The 19,923-nt window shown below is 44.6% G+C and overlaps 4 protein-coding genes across 4 annotated transcripts in view; 3 read left to right on the top strand and 1 right to left on the bottom strand.

Moving 5' to 3' along the window:
• LOC117425709 (piezo-type mechanosensitive ion channel component 2-like) overlaps nt 1-6,857 on the top strand; it is a 34,334-nt gene extending 27,477 nt beyond the window's left edge. The window contains exons 47-54 of the mRNA XM_059003433.1: nt 216-363; nt 790-978; nt 1,512-1,604; nt 1,971-2,140; nt 2,655-2,771; nt 2,912-2,991; nt 3,344-3,560; nt 3,975-6,857. Of these exons, the coding sequence (XP_058859416.1) occupies nt 216-363; nt 790-978; nt 1,512-1,604; nt 1,971-2,140; nt 2,655-2,771; nt 2,912-2,991; nt 3,344-3,560; nt 3,975-4,248 (1,288 nt within the window). The 3' untranslated portion in view covers nt 4,249-6,857. The remainder of the gene's footprint in view (nt 1-215; nt 364-789; nt 979-1,511; nt 1,605-1,970; nt 2,141-2,654; nt 2,772-2,911; nt 2,992-3,343; nt 3,561-3,974) is intronic.
• A 123-nt stretch (nt 6,858-6,980) lies between these two features.
• LOC117431565 (tubulin beta-6 chain) lies at nt 6,981-10,853 on the top strand. Its single transcript, XM_034052627.3, has 4 exons — nt 6,981-7,217; nt 7,965-8,073; nt 8,293-8,403; nt 8,575-10,853. The coding sequence occupies exons 1-4, from the start codon at nt 7,161-7,163 to the stop codon at nt 9,648-9,650; spliced, it is 1,353 nt and encodes a 450-aa protein (XP_033908518.3). The 5' UTR covers nt 6,981-7,160; the 3' UTR covers nt 9,651-10,853.
• Nucleotides 10,854-11,476: 623 nt separating this feature from the next.
• Nucleotides 11,477-13,427, bottom strand: LOC117431570 (ATP synthase subunit epsilon-like protein, mitochondrial). The gene is made up of 3 exons (XM_034052640.3): nt 13,273-13,427; nt 12,436-12,560; nt 11,477-11,655 (listed from the first exon to the last, which is right to left on the bottom strand). Coding segments are annotated over exons 1-3 (159 nt in total). The 5' UTR covers nt 13,305-13,427; the 3' UTR covers nt 11,477-11,653.
• Nucleotides 13,428-14,351: 924 nt separating this feature from the next.
• Nucleotides 14,352-19,625, top strand: LOC117964473 (cytochrome c1, heme protein, mitochondrial-like). Its single transcript, XM_034908023.2, has 7 exons — nt 14,352-14,507; nt 15,757-15,947; nt 16,306-16,432; nt 17,302-17,459; nt 18,032-18,192; nt 18,700-18,800; nt 19,041-19,625. The coding sequence occupies exons 1-7, from the start codon at nt 14,427-14,429 to the stop codon at nt 19,143-19,145; spliced, it is 924 nt and encodes a 307-aa protein (XP_034763914.2). The 5' UTR covers nt 14,352-14,426; the 3' UTR covers nt 19,146-19,625.
• Nucleotides 19,626-19,923: the final 298 nt, after the last annotated feature.

Here is a 19,923-nt window from a genome sequence, read left to right as displayed (position 1 = left end):
CCCTACCGAGGAACCAGATGCCATGTTTTAAAATGCAAATGCATGTTTGATGTAACGAGCGCTTCTTTCATATCCCTAGTCTCCTTGTCCCCCTCGTATACCCTTTCACAACCAGGCTACCCGATCTGTTCATGAAATGTGCAGATTCCTTTTCTGGTCATTCACATTGCTTTGGTTCTGTGTCCCCACCCCGTCCCGTCCCGTATTGATGGCAGATTCCGCATGGTCCCCTTCCTCACGGAGCTGCGAGCTGTCATGGACTGGGTGTGGACGGACACAACGCTCAGTCTGTCCAGCTGGATCTGTGTGGAGGACATCTACGCCAACATCTTCATTCTCAGGTGCTGGAGAGAGTCTGAGAAGGTACAGTGTGGGGGTTCCATACTGCTCTCCTGCTGCTGTCTAGAGTAGCGTGCAGCGTAGATGCCATTGTTTTATCAGTAGCAAGTAGAACAATCTACCCATTTCATGTGATGTAGGCAAGGGTATTGATTCTTTGGGTTTTAACTACACAGGCAGTGTACAATGACTTGATACCAAACCTACCAGCCAGTTTCAGAAATGGAAGGCTGTCCACCAACCTTTTATTTATTTGCCACTACTTATAAATACATTTCTGTCGGCTTTTAAATTGGTTACACTTTAAATCTTATGGAGCTTAAGAAAACAAAGAAGCAGTTTAAAACATGAAGCTGTGAAAGAGACCCTTGTTGCTTCACTGTGGTTCGGGTTCTGCTCTCAGTAGCTTGGCTGCTCAATCATCATAAGGGCTCTCTCTCTTTTCTTCAGAAATACCCGCAGCCCTCCGGCCAGAAGAAGAAGATGATTGTGAAGTATGGGATGGGCGGCCTGATCATCTTCTCCCTCATCTCCATCATCTGGTTCCCCCTTCTCTTCATGTCGCTGGTCAAGTCTGTGGCCGGAGTCACGAACCAGCCCTTGGACGTCTCCATTCAGCTCAGCATTGGGGGTTACGAGGTCTCCTCTGCATGTCTCAGACAGAATGCATATATGGGGTTTTTCAAAGTTTTCTGCATGTCTCAGATAGAATGCATATATGGGGTTTTCAAAGTTTTCTGCATGTCTCAGATAGAATGCATATATGGGGTTTTCAAAGTTTTCTGCATGTCTCAGATAGAATGCATATATGGGGTTTTCAAAGTTCTGGCAACTTCTCGAACTCTATAGAGTTCAAACAAAGTGTTTTAAAATTTCAGAAAATGTCATTAAATTCTGAGCAAAGGAGATATACGGGATACAGAAGCTGTAAATAAAGCTGATCCAGCACGCGGTCCCAGCATGTAACAGTATTGAATACACAGTACACATTACATATCACAGGAGGGAAAGGGCTCCCCTTACTTACCTGTGCTTTCCACTGTACTTTCTCAGCTGCTCCTTTTCAGTTTTTAAAGAAATAGCAATTGTAGTATTCAGAGATTTAACCCACGCTGAACGCTTACTGCAGGTGTGTGACCCCAGACCTCTTTATCTATATTGCTCCTTTTCAGCCTTTATTTACAATGAGCGCCCAGCAGCAAAACCTGGCCCCTTATTCTCAATCTGCATTCAACCAAATGATCAACCTGTTTGCAACCAATCCAGTAAGTGTGTGATTTTTACCTTGGTTAGCTGCAGGGCTGGAATATGAACAGCAAGCTCAGACCGACAGTACAGCAATTTTGACACATTAATATACCTTTAGATTTGGATCTTCAGCTTTTAAAGAGTAGTATGATTCTGAGTTTCTATGCAATGTTAAACTGTATACTTTCGATTCATTTCTCAGAATGGGATTTCAAGTATGTATAGCACAGCTAAGCAGGGATCCTCATGCAGGTTGCCTAGCAAGGAAAATGTATTGGCAGGCTAACAATACAGTTTGTCATCACAGGATCAAATGAACCTGCAGACTGTGCCGAGCCAATGAGCCACTGTGTGACACTGACCTGCCACTCCTTTCATTACAGTCTGCCATGCAGTTTATAGTGAACTACATGCCGGAGGATATCGTCACTGCCAAAATCAAAACCGATGCCAGCTTGCTGTGGAGCATTAGCCCAGCCAGCCGAGAGGCAATGATTGAAGAGCTGAGCAATTCATCTCAAATCTACATCACCCTGCAATGGACTATACTCAGGTATCGCCATTGGAACTGTGCCATCTAACATTCACAACGCTGTGCTGTATCACTGATCATCTAACATTCACAACGCTGTGCAGTATCATTGATCATCTAACATGCAACACTCTGTGCAGTATCACTGCGTATCTAACATGCAACACGCTGTGCAGTATCACTGCTCATCTAACATTCACAACGCTGTGCAGTATCACTGCTCATCTAACATTCACAACGCTGTGCAGTATCACTGCTCATCTAACATGCAACACGCTGTGCAGTATCACTGATCATCTAACATTCACAACGCTGTGCAGTATCACTGATAATCTAACATGCAACACTCTGTGCAGTATCACTGCTCATCTAACATGCAACACGCTGTGCAGTATCACTGCAAAATAGACGCACTCCATACACTGGCACAACCAACTCCCCATGTAAAGGTGTATGTGGTCGCCAGAGTTTTTAAACCCAGTTTCATCCGTAGCTTCAAAACGCTCCATGGTTGATCCCGTGTGTGCTTTTTCAGGAACGTCTCTCTCGTCATGAACGCCGAGACGGTTGGGAAGCACACAGTGAGGTACGAAGACAAAGAGATGATGGATCAGATCGTTCAGATGCTAAGAGGGAGCAGGAAGGAGCCAGTGTGAGTGAATCCGTCGACTCCGAGTCTTCTACGAGTAGAAGGAGCGCTACAGGGGCTCCTGGGCGTCTTGTAATCGTGTCCGTCGCTTCAGTGTCACCGTATTGATTTCTGGCCACCCTGTTTTTTTTTTGTCTCTTTAGGATTATCAAGTCTCTCTTGCCCAAATACATAAGAGCTCCCTCTGGCCCTGAAGCAAAGATTATCAATCGTCTCTATGTAGGTAAGCAACCTTCCACTCCCAAAGTCAAATTAATTACGACAAATCCTAAAAAATAGAGTGAAACTGTATGAAGCTGACAAATGCTTGGACTGATCCCTTCCTCGGTGCTACCTGAGAAGCATACTGTATGTTTCCATCGAGTGGCAATTTGAGATACCGTAGACAGACAACACTTAATCATACAATCTAACGTGGTAAAGCTTGAAGGAGTTTTACCCAAAAGCACTTTACTGTGGTCCATCTTTGTGGCTCTTACCGGTTCCCGTCGCTGGTCTGGTCTTTGCTTCCTTTGAGTTTGTGCAGTAGACAGAGTAACCAGGCAAGCATGTCATGAACCTGTGCTGTGTTGCAGTCCACTCTAACAGGACAGGCAGCTCCTTCAGACCCCTCGCTATAAAACTTCAGCAGGTCAACGTCAGCCTCTCCTCGGAGCTGGCCCTGGAGTGGTGGGTGGTGCGCGAGTGCCGGGAGGGCAGCGAGAGGGCGGGCCCCAGCTGTGACCACATCGAGCTGGTCATCTTCAACGACAAGGTCAGCCCTTCCAGCCTGGGCTTCCTCGCAGGATACGGGTGAGTGAGGCCCGCTAGTCATTGCTGTGTTATCCAGACAGACAGAGTCAGGCTAGTGTAGACTAGTGGATCAGCTGAGGACCTGGACTCATGCCGTCATTCTCAGTCTGCCATGTCGATTCCTGCTGGGAGTCGTATGAAATCAGTCCATTCATTAATGCGTTCATTTCAGAACAAGAAAAGCCGTCCTTCCCTCACCTTTACAACTGAGTACCAAACAATAGAACTTCCGCAGTGTTTTGAAAATCAACACGTTAACAAATGGATTTATTTAATGCCTTTCCGATTTTCAATACTTCTTAAAGGCAGTTACAGTAGGAGTACCAGCATACCTTAGAAACGCTTGGTAACCACTGGTACAGAGAGAAACTAGCTGCTAACGTCGTCCGCCCCTCCCTCTCTCTCCCCCTGTAGCATCGTGGGCCTCTACATGTCGGTGGTGCTGGTGATCGGGAAGTTCGTGCGCGAGTTCTTCAACGGGATCTCGCGCTCCATCATGTTCGAGGAGCTGCCCTGCGTGGACCGCGTGCTCAAGCTGTGCACCGACATCTTCGTGGTGCGGGAGACCGGAGAGTTGGAGCTGGAGGAGCAGCTCTTCTGCAAGCTCATCTTCCTGTACCGCTCCCCCGAGACCATGATCAAGATGACCCGCGAGAAGGAGGAGGGAGGGAGAGACAGAGCCAGCTAGGGAATCGGAGAGGCAACTGCAAACTGGGTTTGAACATGCTGCTTAGCAGTGATGTCGGGATATTACTCTGCGATGGATCAGCAACTCATTATAATAAGACAGAGTAGTGTAACACTCGCGATCTTCATCGAGGAAACAGTGCAAACGAACAGAAGAGTCGACACGAGAGAACAATTATCAGCAAGGAGACGGCGCTGTTCTAGATGTAAACACAGGACCGTGCATGCTGCTCCTTACGCCCTTCATTCCATTTCAATCAAAGAACCGGAATATCGGACGCCAGCCCCAGAACTCCACCTCCTTGCCCTCGCATTACCTGCAGCACTGCCACTGAAACTCCCACACTTCAGACCGGCTGTCTGCTTCATCTCTCCTCTAAACCAAGCCATGGGCCCCTGTCGGCTCAACACTATAGTTTCTGTGGGTTACACACTGCAAGCATGTGCAGTGTTTCAATATCCAGACACGAGTCCTTTTTGTCAAATCTTCTGCATTTCTAACACAGTGAATAGCCTGCACCAGGGAGTATGTCTAAGTATTTAAACAGAATGTTAATAGTGTGCTGTATTCATGCAGAGATCGCAGTGTTAGTATTATTATTTTATTATTATTATTTATTTCTTAGCAGACGCCCTTATCCAGGGCGACTTACAATTGTTACAAGATATCACATTATACATTATTTCACATTATACAGATATCACATTATTTTACAACAGCAGTGTCCCCCACTGGGGATTGAACCCACAACCCTCCGGTCAAGAGTCCAGAGCCCTAACCATTACTCCACACTGCTGCACTGCTGAAGCTCCATACTATCACAACGCTGGCTGCTCAGTGTTAGTATGGAGCTTCCATGTACATGTTTACACTCTGCAAACCTTTTTTTTTTTAAAGCTCGTAAATATTTTGAGAATTTTTTTTTTTTCATTGTTATTATTACTATTATTGTTTTGTTGCCTAGCATTTGAGAAGAGCAGGGATTGTAAGTTACAAAGCCAGCTTTAGAAACTTCTTTGTGGGGTTGGCAATCCACTGCACATCGTGAGAACCAGCACAGGAAATGCGTGGTGAGAGTTTAAATGACATTCTGCATTAGCAGAACGGAGCCCGTGCTTGCATGCCTCATTCTTAACAATGTAGTTCATTTATGGTGTGCGTCACTCAACTGTCACAGGAATAAAATGGCAGTGAGACTATCTGTTGTTTGTTTATCTGTTAGACATATATATGTACGAATAGCAGACGTGTATTTTAGAAATATGAATGTTCACCATTTCAGAGAATGCACAGGTTCCCTATTGTTTTGTATTATTGTAAAAGGCCACAACCCCTATTAGGACAACCACATGTTACCTTAGTTAAGATGAATGCTAATCCGAGTCTGTCAAAACTAACCTACAGTGAAGCCAGAAGAGCCGCAAGGAGTCCTTTAAGCCAGTGGTACTGTTTGGGCTTTTCTATGAGACTTAAAATAACCACCAGGTGCCGCTAAAGAGTCAAATCCAATATTGACACACACTCACAAGCAAGGGACACATGTTTGTGTGAAAGCTTATGTAAAAATAATCACAAAAAATAAAACCACTTCACCTTTTTGAACATTTCTTTAGAGTTCACTATATTGATCCGTACCCTGCATATCAAGGAAACGTGCAGCCAGGCGCTGTGGTTCAGCCCTTTAACTGCGTTGGATCTTAAATAGCATGTGCTGAATAACATGTAGAGGAGCCCTGCACTGGAGAGATAGATTCCACCGTGTCACTTATCAGGCTCCATGTGCTGCCAGCTTGGGAAACTGTGTGAGTTGCAATTCATATAAAAAAAAAAACACATGCATGGTTTTCCTGCATTTTAAAATACACGACTCAATTACTTATCATCCCTTTGTGGTTACTGTCAGTCTCACAAACCTGACGGTAATACACTGTTGGTGTGTATAATCTATCGTAACTGGCTTCTGGTTTTACACACAGGCACCTGGAGTTCAGACCATGGTTTTTCTATGAGGCTTGTGTGGGAGACTCTTTTAAACACATTAGCAATGACTTAGTTTGACGTTACCGATTTATGGACAGTATCAACATAAACACTTTTTCCTGTGTGCTCTGACTCGAGTAGTTTTCCTTTTTTTTGTTGTTTTAGTTTGAGTTTTGTTACCTTGGCTACAGCAGAGCTTGGGAGTTTATAACCTCCCACTGCTGCAAGTAATTACAGGAGCAATTCTATTTGTCTGGGTCGCAGAGGGGGAGAAAGCTTGTGTCAGTAATACACCTGAAACTAACTTTGGCAGATCTATAAAAACTGCCTGTCACAAAACTCTTCTTTGCTATACAATGGAATGCATGGGAGGACGCATTCTATAGAACAGGCCTACTTGTATTGTCGTAAACTAATACCAAGGAATGATATTTTGGTGTGAAATGAAAATGTTTTTTTGGGACACTAGCAGCACTGAAAGACCTAAGTGGTTCCTACAATTACAGTAGAAAGTATTTAGGATTATTTGTAATATTCATAATCAAAAAATAATCTAAGGTTTATTTGACATTTAAAAGCTTTTTTTTAATGTTGTTATAAAAGTTGTATTTAAAAATGTGAAACCATGTTCTGGGCGGTCTCTTTATTTACTGCGTTTCGAGTGAAACCATAAAGGAAACGCTGCTGTTGAACATGGACGGCGCAGCTCCAAGAACGCATTGCTTTCCACAGGCACAGCAATTCAACGCTCTTTCAATACAGCGTGTGGTTAGAGAAAGAGAGAAACCAGCCGAATGCAAAGCGTTCCTGCAAGCTGAGCCACACCCTCCATGCAGTATAAAAGCCCTTTCTGGTCACTCAAGTGTTAAGGGCTTGAGCTGAGTTACACTGCCTGAGTTCTGCGTCAGGAAACGTTCTGTCCAAACTCCAAGATGCGCGAGATCGTTCACCTGCAGATCGGCCAGTGTGGGAATCAGATCGGATCAAAGGTAGGGCCGTGTTCATCTGCTCGTTATTTCTGTTATAGAAGTGATCAATAGTCCAGATATTATGTCAAGTTCCAAAGGGCTTCCTGTAGGATTCTTTATAATGTATAACATTCTAGTCAATTGCTGTATTAAAAAACATGCATACAGGACAGGGGTGCTGTGAGTGGTTAAACAGGCACAAAACAATATTGCTGAATCTATTTTCTACCCTGTTGAAATTCTGTTCAATTTAAATGGATTTTCGGCTGTGCTGTCGTGCTTTCTGATCAAGCCATATATCACCCAAACTCAAACACACCCCCACAAGCTTGTACATGGAGGTTAGAAACACTAACTTGAGTATTATAAAAGTAAAACTGAATTGCACGTAAAGCGTAAAGGCTGACGGAAACGAGGAAGTTAAAATAAATAAGCTAAAGCAGCACTTGTATGTGTTTTTGAATGGAGTCAGAGCCTGCAGTGTGTGGGGTGGGGGGGGGTGGGTGTGTCGCAAGCAGGCTCTCTGTCGGGAGCAGACAGATAAAGAGGACCCGGGGCTGAGCAGTGAGTGCGAGGGGCAAGATAGGGATTCACAGCTAACCAGCGAGACATAGCCTGTCATTTACTATGGGGATACTGCTGACAGCATTTCATTTATATGACACTGCTCTGAGCCACGGCGTCTGGCTACAGCACTGCACAACACTGTTACATTGATCTTGAGTTCTTGTATCTTCATCTTGTCATACATAAAACTGCGTTCCTTAGTTCTGGGAGGTGATCAGCGATGAGCATGGCATCAACACCTCGGGAGGGTATGAAGGAGACAGTCACTTACAGCTGGAGAGGCTCAACGTCTACTTCACCGAAGCACACGGTAAGGGCGGCCGCGGCACACAATTACAAAAACACACGGCAGACTTGCTTTCAAATTCTCTTTTATCTTGGTGAATGATTGCATTTCAGATGTGTTAGGAAAGGTATCAGAGTGCTTGGTCAGCTCTTCGGTGTATTGTTCACACTGTTTTCTTCAGTTTCTGGATTTCCTCTGCACGTGTGATCGGTTGTTTTTGTCCTTTGTCCCCGCCCCTATCAGCTGGGAAGTATGTTCCCCGTGCTGTCCTGGTGGATCTGGAACCAGGGACCATGGACAGCATTCGGAGCAGCAGAATAGGACAGCTCTTCAAACCGGACAACTTCATCCACGGTAAGTACTGCCCTGCTCGCTCGCTACACTGCTGCGCAATCCAAGCAGCTTGTGCACTGTGCCGTTCCTGAGCCAGGATCTCACGAAGCCGGGGAAGAGATCAAACCGTCACGGGCAGGTCGGACTGAGAGATCCCTTTTATTTTTTAATGGTTGTTCTGCACGCCTGCAGGTAACTCTGGAGCCGGTAACAACTGGGCTAAGGGTCACTACACTGAAGGGGCGGAGCTGGTGGAGAACGTGATGGACGTCGTGCGGAACGAGTCTGAGAGCTGCGACTGTCTGCAGGGCTTCCAGTTCGTCCACTCCCTGGGCGGCGGTACCGGCTCAGGCATGGGCACCCTGGTCATCAACAAGATCCGCGAGGAGTACCCGGACCGGATCATGAACACCTTCAGCGTGATGCCGTCCCCCAAAGTGTCCGACACGGTTGTGGAGCCCTACAACGCCGTCCTGTCCATCCACCAGCTGATCGAGAGCGTGGACGAGACCTTCTGCATCGACAACGAGGCGCTCTACGACATCTGCTTCCGCACGCTCAAGCTCGCCACGCCCACCTACGGGGACCTCAACCACCTGGTCTCCATGACGATGAGCGGCGTCACCACCTCCCTGCGCTTCCCGGGCCAGCTCAACGCTGACCTCCGCAAGCTGGCGGTCAACATGGTGCCCTTCCCCAGGCTGCACTTCTTCATGCCAGGGTTCGCACCCCTGACGGCGCGCGGGAGCCAGCAGTACCGCTCCCTCACGGTGCCCGAGCTCACCCAGCAGATGTTCGACCCCCGGAACATGATGACGGCCTGCGACCCGCGCCACGGACGCTACCTGACCGTGGCGGCGGTCTTCCGCGGCCCCATGTCCACCAAGGAGGTAGACGAGCAGATGCTGGCCATCCAGCAGAAGAACAGCAGCTCCTTCGTGGAGTGGATCCCACACAACGTCAAGGTGGTCGTGTGCGACATCCCGCCCCGCGGCCTCAAGATGGCGTCCACCTTCATCGGCAACAGCACGGCCATCCAGGAGGTGTTCCGCAGGATCTCGGAGCAGTTCTCAGCCATGTTCCGGAGGAAGGCCTTCCTGCACTGGTACACGGGAGAGGGCATGGATGAGATGGAGTTCTCTGAGGCTGAGTGCAACACCAACGACCTGGTGTCCGAGTACCAGCAGTATCAGGACGCCACGGCAGATATCGAGGAGGAGGAGGAGGAGGTGGAGGAAGAGGACGCGGGAGAGGCAGAGACCCAATAGAAATACAGCATGAACGATGGTTTAGAGAAGGGATGGGTGGACAAAGGCAGAAGGTGGTTCTAACATTATTATTATTATTATTTTATATAAGGCACTCTCTTTACCTCTCTGCACATTGAGTTATGAAGCTTTTGTTCCAGCAGAATAAAAAGCTATTCATGTTTGAAAAGCAGTAATAGACAGCGTTGTTTTTTTTTTAGAGGGCTTCTAACGACATACAGCATGAGACTTTTTATTGGAAAGCTTTTTGTAATTTTTTTTTATTCCCCTTTACATTGGGGCAATAAACTTTGTACATGTAGCCCATTGTCCGTACAGCAAGCTGTAGTTATTTTGGGAGAGTATATTCAGGGCTGTTATGCAGAGCCAGGAGGTGTTTTGTACGTACCAGCTGTCTTATTTCCAAGCAAGCTGCCTTGACAAAGCCATTTCTATTCTAGAACGCTGTGTCCAGTCTTTTGCTTGAAGCTGAACGACTCGGTGGTAGCACGTAACAGTAGAATATGTTAATTAAGAACACAGCTACAGCAGACACTGCTAGTGCAGCTTACATGCTCCTGCAGGCGTGTTTCAGCTCATTTTCATTCATGTAATGATGTGTTTTACACTTCTGCTTACCAGGTGGAAATCCTTGCAGCTCTCTGTTGATTTGCTAATTTGCCACCGACAGAAATCCTTTCAACATTGCTTTTCTAGTTCTTAGTGGTTTTCAAAGTTTGTATTGTTTTATTTCTTTTTCTTTGTGGGGGTTTAAACTATAAGTGGTACGTGGGTGTGTGTAAAATGAAGCTGGAGGAGGAGGATGGCGTATTGTTTTTTGCAGAACTGTGTGCACAGCACAGCTGTACACATTACATGACCCCCTACAGCTCACCTGTTTGCTTTCCTAGAAAATGTAAAAGGCTCATCTTCTGCCACCTATTTAAATGATGTCACAGGTTCAACAAGGCAAACAAACTAAGCATTGGCAATAAGGTTCAGATATATCCTTTCTGCATACTGAACACATGACTCCAGGTTTGCATTTGTCACTTAAATGTTTTTCTGAAGTATTCCTCTGTTTGTAACAGTACTCGGCATTAAAGACAAGGGAACAAAAGAACGATCATAAGAATAAGACTTTGGAAAGTTACTGTAACCTGGAAATAACATTTACTTGTTTAGTCTTCTTACCACCAACACTCACAAAAGAAAAAAAATAAATATTTCAAAGAAAGTACTCAAAAGTAATCTCTTTGTATACAGGTATATACATGCGATACAGGTTTGTATGCATGTGATACAGGTTTGTATGCATGTGATAAGAGGTTATGTTAGAAATGAGTTACTATGTAGAAGTTACATTATACTGCTTTTCTGAAGGTGTTCATGTTTTTGTAAAACATTCTTTAATAATTTTCGATCAGTGTTCGCCAATAAATGACCTCCCAGATCAACTAACACTGCTTTCATTCAATGATGTAATAGTGAATTAACTTGCCAAGTCCACTATATGCAAAATATAAAAAACGCCAATTTAAACATGCAGGCAGTCACCTCCATATAAGCCCATAACTTCCACTAAACATCATCCTGAGCAAGCATCCTCATCATGGGGGAGAGCATCTCTGAACTCCACATGTAACAAGGTAAGGATGGCCTTGGGACAGACTGGGTGTCGCTTCATACCACTAGACTCTGATAGGATCAATGAGTTTCACCACACTGGGCAGCACTGGTTCCCATAGGGATATACTTTCACTACATGCAAAGCAGAGATTTACAGTAAAACATCTAGCAGCTGCATGAAGCACTGAAACGAAGTAAAAAAAAACAAGCACAAAAAATACATATAAAACTGCTTGAGCAGCGGCCTTTTATTAAGTTACTGAACTACAGGGCTTTGCTTGTCGAATTAATTGGAATCTGGTCTTGTATAGCGCATTTAACACAAGGGGAATCTGAACAGCCAAACCGGACTTCACAACCGAGAACCACTGTCCAACACTCCAAAGCAAGCCAGATCCTAGAAGATAAGAATGAACAAGGTTAGACTTCTCCTGGTTTAAAACCACAGACAACGTTTCAATTAGAAAAGCACGTCCATCATGTGTCTGCTGCGAATTGAATCGGATCAAACGCTGCCCCCTGTAGAGCGATTACTGCCACTGCAGTAACGACGCAAGAGCAAACGTCCCTCGCTTTCAAGCATTCTCAAACAATTTCACAAAAATGACATTCTACCCGCTGAAGGAATTGGCAGGCTATAGGAAATGTTGCATCTCTTGCAGATACGAGGGCAATTGGCTCTCTGTATAATGTTACCTGCATGTTAATAAAACCTGATCACTGCGACATGAAATTGTCACATCTGTTTCTCCTACTCTCAGGGTCTCAATAGATATTAAGGAACTAGTGGGCTTCATTTTGGTAGACCATACGATCTTATTACACCAAAAACATTCTAATGAACCCCCTACACCAGCCTGCAGCGATGCAAACACAAACTCAGCACACTGACAGGACTGCTGGAGACCACGCCATAGCTAGGAGCAGTGGGGTGGCTGTGCAGAAGCAGTGGCTTAGTGTCAATGGAAAAGCCAGAGACGTTATAGCAATTGTAGAAACACACCAATTTGTGAGCAATTCAAGCACAAGGCAGGATTTACTATTTTACATGGCATTCGTTTGTTCCAAACAGAAATATCCTGAACTCAAAATAAAAGGGGGCAAAGTCATCTGTAGATAGCTCTTCAATACAGGATATAAATAAAACATAACACAGCTTCTAATTCTCAATACTTACATGCTGCTGCCTTTGGCGGAAGGACTTTCACACTGAATCCAGCTGCCTTCTCTGCAGCCGCTTTGTACTGTGGCTTCAGTGCGGACCGCACGACCTGGGCACAGATCGCAGAGTAGCGGATATAGCTGGGGGGGGGGGGGGGGAGATTAATAATACGAAATAGACTTGATCCGTGTAAAATAAAATACGACTTTAACCCGGAGATAAAGCAAACGAGTTCAGCGATTAGGAGGACGGACAAGCCGATTACTGACCAGACAATTCTCTTCATATCTGAACACGGATGACACATTGTACACAGCATTTCAATTATAACACTGCATACAATAGGTGCTTTTGAATAAAACATGCAAATATCACACTCCTCTTACACGGTGAGGGAAACCCTAACCACAGATATACAGCAATGACACAGTACTGGCTAACAAAGCCTACTGCGCTTATTTTACAGTCGAAGAGAGTGGTTTACTGCAGGATTATTAATATTACTAATAGCCATGTTTTGGATAAACTTGACAAGCCTGCTGTTTGCGTAGTACAGGCCAGCCTTCAGCTCCACGCTCAAGGTGAAGCAAGTCACAGCTGTGAAACGCAGGACTAAGCCCGTTTCAACGTGTACACTTTCCACTCAAGCACACAGCCCCGGACAAAAAGTACCACTAGGACTGAATTAGCAAGTTGGACATTAAGAGCGTCAATGCCGCTCACTCGCTTCAATTCAACAGGGCAAGAGCTCAGCAAGCTGAACCCAGGAGTCGAAAACATGCGGGGAGACAGGGACATAGATTTCAAACCCCTTCCTGAACTAAAATACACATAACGCGCAGCTCCGTTTACCTGAGACCAGCCTGCCTCCAGTAGGACACCATTTTCAAGCAGCTCTGATGCTCCTGTCTCCTCTTCAGCAGCGTCAAGGACAGAGTCAAAGCGGATATCCTGCCCCGTCACCTTCACCGGCAGCGCTGCGGATTGGATAGATTTTCATACCGGGTAAAGACCGTGTCATGTGACCAGCGCCGCGCTCAGGATAACTCTATAATATATATATATATATATATATATATATATATATATATATATATATATATATATATACATGCATTACAGAATTTATTTCAAAATTATTTTGCGCATTTTATCTGGCAAATCTGGTCCTCCTTAAAAAAAATATCGTCTATGCATCTCTGTTTGCTAAAAATAAATAATGTAGCCAATTACCAGTTTATAAGCTATTTTTTAATCACATATATTCATATTTTTTTTTTACATTGACAATGTTTTTGTTATAGATATTAATACAATAAAACAACATCCCTTTCTTTCCTTCTTTCTTTCCTTCTTTCATTCTTTCGTTCTTTCTTTCTTTCCTTCTTTCTTTCTTTCTTTCCTTCTTTCTTTCCTTCTTTCCTTCTTTCCTTCTTTCTTTCTTTCTTTCCTTCTTTCTTTCCTTCTTTCCTTCTTTCCTTCTTTCTTTCCTTCTTTCCTTCTTTCCTTCTTTCTTTCTTTCCTTCTTTCCTTCCTTCTTTCTTTCTTTCTTTCCTTCCTTCTTTCCTTCTTTCCTTCTTTCTTTCTTTCCTTCTTTCTTTCTTTCTTTCCTTCTTTCTTTCCTTCTTTCCTTCTTTCCTTCTTTCTTTCTTTCCTTCTTTCTTTCTTTCTTTCTTTCCTTCTTTCCTTCTTTCCTTCTTTCCTTCTATCTTTCCTTCTTTCTTTCTTTCGGAAAATCAAGTCCTCCTACCAGCAGGGTGCGACACACAGTTTACCCGCGACTTTAAACGCACTTGACCTTTGGGATGGTTTACCCCATTCCTGCATTAAATAATACAGAACATTATTTAAAATGTTAACACTTGTAAAAATATATGTGCGAGTACATGAAATTAAACTCAGGAGGTATCAGCTGATGTAAAAATACCCCCAGTAAAGCGTCGTGTAAGCGTTGAGTGTGACCCGGCTGATAGAGAGGACGGGGACGGGTTTAAGCACAGTTGAAGATGGCGGCTCTGCGAGCGGTGCTGTTGTCAGGGTGCGGGAGGAGCCTCCTCGGTACCCCGAAAACCAGCCACACTTCCCGGGTAAGGGGCTCTCTCACACGGGGAGAAAGCGCGGCTCATCTGCGCGGCTAACTATCGAAACTGACGAGGAGTAACAGAGGTTCATTGAAATAAATAACGGGGTAGAGTACCGGCAAGGTCATTCGTGTGCTTCCAGTGAATGACTTTCCGACGGGTTATCTGAAGTCAGTACTAGTATTATTATTATTTATTTCTTAGTAGGTGCTTCGTGTCGTGCACCTCATTAGTGGTTTGCTTAATTGGACTGTGTCTGTTGTGTTATGTATGAGATGCATTTTAAAAGGCTTACGTTAAGCGCAATGCAACTTCTCTGACAGTGTTGTGCTGTACTGTCCACGCTGTCATGTTAAAAAAAAACACTCGAGACAATATAATCGGGCTGGTAATAATACTAATAAATACTGTGAGATTTCTGAGGACAAATGTGTAGCATGAGTTATCGCAGTTGTGATGTGGGGTTAGGAGGCAGACTGGCCCGTCCTATATACTAATCTAGTAGTGTCTAGTGAGATACCGTTTCCGCTCTGTTATAAACATGAAAAAAGCACCTATTGGCTAAGTGGTCCGGCTTAATAGATTGAGATATTATTTGTCATTCAGAGTTCTATGCGTTTGAAGTTTGTTTTTATAAAATCCTTGGCTGGGGGGAGTATGAAGTTAGTGATTTTCAAAGTGTGGTAACTTGATGAAATTGACACTATGACAATATATGAATTTGTGGGGTTGTCAGGATCAAGCCGTTTAAAATCTGTTGTTGTGATATTTGTATTATTCCAGTTACGGTGTTGGTAGGTCAGTTATATGCAGGTCCTCATGCCACAAGGACATCAAAGCGACTGTTTGACAGGTTTTCACCCATAGTCTTTGTTAATTGAACTTGATGAAATTCTCAATTTGTATTTGTTTGAAATGGCACATTTCATGGCAGAATTATGGCTGGTTTTGTCACTTTCAGATAGGTAAGATGTGGCCAGCCACCAACATGCTGGCCACATCTTACATATCTGAAACTGACAAAACCAGAGAGAGTTACGTGGTCGTTTGTCTGAAGTGACGCTTCACCATTGTTCATCACCAGATGAAATAACATGGTGGTGCTTTCTCCCCATTGATGTGCAGGAAGGTTCGCTGGGTGTACTGTACAGTATAGCTGCACAGATCCCTCCTCCAGGCTGCTGCTGCTGTGCTGACTCCTGAACAGCCGTTCTGATGCTGCTTGTTTTTTTTTCTTCCCTGTGATTCTCCACAGGCCAGCATTTCCTTCGCCAGCCTGTCCCGTGGGAGGAAGGTGGCGCTCTCCACGCTGGGCGTGCTCGCCGCGGGGGGAGCTAGCTTGGCCCTTGCTCTTCACCATTCTGTCAAAGCCTCCGAGCTGGAGCTCCATCCTCCCAACTACCCCTGGAGCCACGGCGGCATGCTGTCCTCGCTCGACCATGCTAGGTGAGCGGACCTGGAAACTCCTCCTTTCACTCCTGGACACGCCTGTTTCCAGCACATTCATTTACACTTCCAGCATGGTCTGTGTCCCATTCTGCATACTTTTAAAACCACTGCTATACTGTCTAATGGTACAGAGTGCTGGGAAGTGAGTAGTAGATAGAGGACTAGCCTGCGTCAGAATGGCTGGGAATTCACTGCAGTGGCTAGCTGATCTGCTGCTGCTGCAAAACAGTGCCTAATCTGTCAGGTGTTATACGATGGGGTCTGGATATAGAAAACTGTAGCGTCGTTTTAAGTGCAGGAGATCAAAGCCTGTGCTTTTCAGTGAATAACATGGGTGCTGTTTATGTCCCTGCAGTGTCCGCCGTGGTTATCAGGTGTACAAACAGGTGTGTGCAGCCTGCCACAGCATGGAGTACCTGGCCTTCCGTAATCTGGTTGGGGTGTCGCACACAGAGGCTGAGGTGAAGGCTCTGGCTGAAGAGGTACGCTGTTCAGATGGATTTTCAGTAGACCTGCTTTTAAAACTGGTTGAAAAACAAAAGTGATCTTTGGCACCTGCTTCATGACAAAAAAGCATTGTGTGGCACTCTGTTTAGATTTGTTTGAAATTTCGTAAATTATTATTATTATTATTATTATTATTTATTTCTTAGCAGACGCCCTTATCCAGGGCGACCTACAATTGTTACAAGATACCACATTATACAGATATCACATTATTTTTGCATACAATTACCAATTTTTACAGTTGGGTTTTTACTGGAGCAATCTAGGTAAAGTATCTTGCTCAAGGGTACAGCAGCAGTGTCCCCCACTGGGGATTGAACCCACATACCTCCGGTCAAGAGTCCAGAGCCCTAACCACTACTCCACACAAACCAAAATCTTGAGTATTCATTGGATGTGTGTGTTTTTTTTTTTTTATTGGATACATTTAATGTGTTATTTCATAGTTTTTCACTCTGAGTGCAAGACGCACACCTTTTTAAGATAATCATTGCGTACTGCCTTGGTGTAATAGGCCTGAGGTTACCCACTAACCCATTATCAAAGCTGTCTTTAATCCCTGGTAATTCCACATGGTTGTGTTTTATTGTTTAATTAGACACTGCTTAGTGCCAGCTGACTCTGTAAGAGGAGTGCAAGCAGGGCGATTTTAACAAATCGAATTGCTATTGTCATTTTTAGAAGATGAAATAAACTCGGATCGGTTTATCTTAAACTCGTAAAGCCAGACCTCTACTGCTAGATCTGTGTATATGTGATGGTGTTCCAGAGCCCGTGTCTTTGTTTCAGTGTTGTGGGATCTGTTTGTACCTGTTTGTTTGAACGCTGCTGATTCGGTTTGCAGGTTGAAGTCGTGGACGGTCCCGACGACAATGGAGAGATGTTCACCCGTCCTGGCAAGCTTTCTGATTATTTCCCCAAACCGTACCCCAACCCCGAGGCTGCCAGAGCAGCCAACAATGGAGCTCTGCCTCCTGATCTCAGCTACATCGTCAATGCCAGGTCACTTTTACTGTTTTTACTAGAGATGTATTTCCCCTCGGGGCAGATTCATGTACAGCTGTCGGATATCCATTATCCTAGATGGAGTGCATGGTGGTATTGGGCACATTTTGGTCTCGAAATGTCTTGATACAGTCAGACTGCTCTCACTGTATGTGTTTGACTGTATTTGTAGACAATGTTGGCTGATGTACTTTTACATCTGAGATCCTTCAGCAGGAAGTTAGACTCCCATTGCATAGCAGTTTGATCCATTCCTGGTTTTACTATGAGTTTAAGACGACACACCTGAGCTTGTTACCTCTACACTGCTTAATCAAGCTCAGAGTAAAACCTGGAATGGGTGAAACTGCTATGCTCTGGGAGTCGCATTCCCATCACTGTCCTTCAGTCTGTATCTGTTTCGTGACTGGGTTTGGTGACTCCGTATTGCTGGAATTGACACAATGTCTTGATGGAAAGTGTTTGGGCACTTCCTTGGGAAACCAGGAGATTTAAAACAGACGTACAGGTGGGGAATAATTGTGTGTTCATTTCTGGTTTAAAATGCCCTCTCCTCTTTGCCCCTGCAGGCACGGCGGTGAGGATTATGTCTTTTCCTTGCTGACTGGGTACTGCGACCCCCCAGCGGGAGTGTCTCTCCTGGAGGGCGTCTACTACAACCCCTACTTCCCGGGACAGGCCATCGGAATGGCGCCCCCCATTTACAACGAGGTCTTGGAGTATGATGATGGTGAGACACCCAGTCCGTTAAACACTAAACTGGGAGGCTTCACAGCCTTCAGGTCTGCCCAAGTCCTCCACTCCACCCATTTGAAATGTTTTCATTCGTGAATCCTTTCTTGTTTGTTTGTTTTTTCCTAACGCAGATGACTAGGAGGGTTGGCATGTAATGTAGATCTTTATAGATTTTATACATACTTCATCAGCTCCAGTCGTCCTGAAGCAATGAATGGGCTCCACGCTTTGTCCGGTAGCATAACGCCCTTGTCATTAGACGCATCATCCTAACAAACTGTGTTCCATATTACCCAGAACAGACTCCTGCCAGTTAAATCCATGTATTTATTTATTTTCATTGCTGTACAGAAATACTGCATGAGTTAAGTGAAGGAGTTTACAGTTTTGATACTGATCAGTGAAGTATTAATGTGATACTGGTTGACTTGCAGAGGTGGTCATGTTTTGTACTGCAGTTCTGCATTGGTTCAATTTATTTATTTATTGTTTCCCCTCGCAGGTACCCCAGCTACCATGAGTCAAGTAGCTAAAGACGTGTGTACTTTCCTGCGCTGGGCTGCAGAGCCCGAACACGACCAGCGCAAGCGCATGGGGCTGAAGGTAAATGGTTTGCCTCTAAAAATCAAGAGCAATATCATCTTGTACTTCTGTGCAAAACAAGAGCAAGATAGGTGTGACTCCCCCTGAGGGCCGTGTTTACCTGGGTTCGGGGCTCAGCAGTTCATGCATTTAGACTGCCTGTCGTGCTTTAGCAGAAAGCGTGCTGGTGCAGAAGCCACACATGCATCTTGTCGTGTTACCGCTGTTTTTAACATAAAGATGGTGTTGTTCCTTTTTCAGCTGATCATGGGTTCCGCTATCCTCGTGCCCCTGGTGTACTATCTGAAGAGACACCGATGGTCAGTGTTGAAGAGCAGAAAGATTGCCTACAGGCCCCCTAAGTAACCTGCACCCTCCAAGCTGCTTCCCCTTACTCCAGCTCAGACGGAGCACATTTCCAGTTAAAAGCGCTGGGGTTCAAACATTTTTTTTTTTTTTTAATTTTCCAAACAAACAAAGTAGAAATCAGTAGTGGAAGGTAGTTTTGTCTGCATGTGTTTTCAAGGCAACGGCCTTTCCCCTCTGTTGCTGCTACACATCCCCGTGACAAACAGACACACGCCTTGGTTAAAGAACATATGTTTTACTGTCAAATAACAGTAACGTCTTTTAAGAAAAAAGGAAACCATATGAAATGTTTTGCATTCGTTATTTTGGGAAGATGACTGCTCCAGCTACTGCCGGGTAACGCAGTAATCTCAATTCATCTGTCCACTGGTGTGAGCTGTGGTTGCTGTATCTTAAAGGTTCTGTACACTTTTTGTGTAAATATTTAAAAAAAAGAAATAAACTGATGTGCACAATAAAATGCAAAAGCAATCCTAACGGACTGACACGTTCATTTTCTGTGGGTGTTCCTGAATAAGACACTGTTCCTGTAAAGCACAAGAAAAGTTTGTGGGGCGGGGTGCTGACTCAATTGGATATTAATTTGAAAACACAACATTTTTTCTTTTTTTCTTTTTAAATGTTCTCAGTGTTTTGAATCTTACTATATTACCAGGCAGGCTATTCTGTACATTTAATAACATTTCTTTATTATAATAATAATAATGTAGCTTCTGTTGTAAACGCACCTATGGTCCGCTTCCTTGTGCTCCCTCTTGTTGTTCTCTCTGTTTAG

The sequence above is a fragment of the Acipenser ruthenus genome, chromosome 29 (genome assembly GCF_902713425.1).
Source record: "Acipenser ruthenus chromosome 29, fAciRut3.2 maternal haplotype, whole genome shotgun sequence".
Classification (NCBI taxonomy): domain Eukaryota; kingdom Metazoa; phylum Chordata; class Actinopteri; order Acipenseriformes; family Acipenseridae; genus Acipenser; species Acipenser ruthenus.
The sequence above is the reverse complement of the archived record's forward strand: the minus strand, read 5'-3'. Positions and strand labels throughout refer to the sequence as shown.

Bases quoted from the DNA above. Each gene is read 5' to 3' on its own strand.
- LOC117431565 (XM_034052627.3), top strand. From the start codon at position 7,161: ATGCGCGAGATCGTTCACCTGCAGATCGGCCAGTGTGGGAATCAGATC. The intron at 7,218-7,964 runs GTAGGGCCGTGT...TGCGTTCCTTAG, and splicing joins GGAATCAGATCGGATCAAAG to TTCTGGGAGGTGATCAGCGA. The intron at 8,404-8,574 runs GTAAGTACTGCC...GCACGCCTGCAG, and splicing joins ACCGGACAACTTCATCCACG to GTAACTCTGGAGCCGGTAAC.
- LOC117431570 (XM_034052640.3), bottom strand. From the start codon at position 13,304: ATGGTGTCCTACTGGAGGCAGGCTGGTCTCAG. The intron at 12,561-13,272 runs GTAAACGGAGCT...CCCCCCCCCCAG, and splicing joins TGGAGGCAGGCTGGTCTCAG to CTATATCCGCTACTCTGCGA.
- LOC117964473 (XM_034908023.2), top strand. From the start codon at position 14,427: ATGGCGGCTCTGCGAGCGGTGCTGTTGTCAGGGTGCGGGAGGAGCCTC. The intron at 16,433-17,301 runs GTACGCTGTTCA...TTCGGTTTGCAG, and splicing joins TGAAGGCTCTGGCTGAAGAG to GTTGAAGTCGTGGACGGTCC. The intron at 18,193-18,699 runs GTGAGACACCCA...TTCCCCTCGCAG, and splicing joins GGTCTTGGAGTATGATGATG to GTACCCCAGCTACCATGAGT.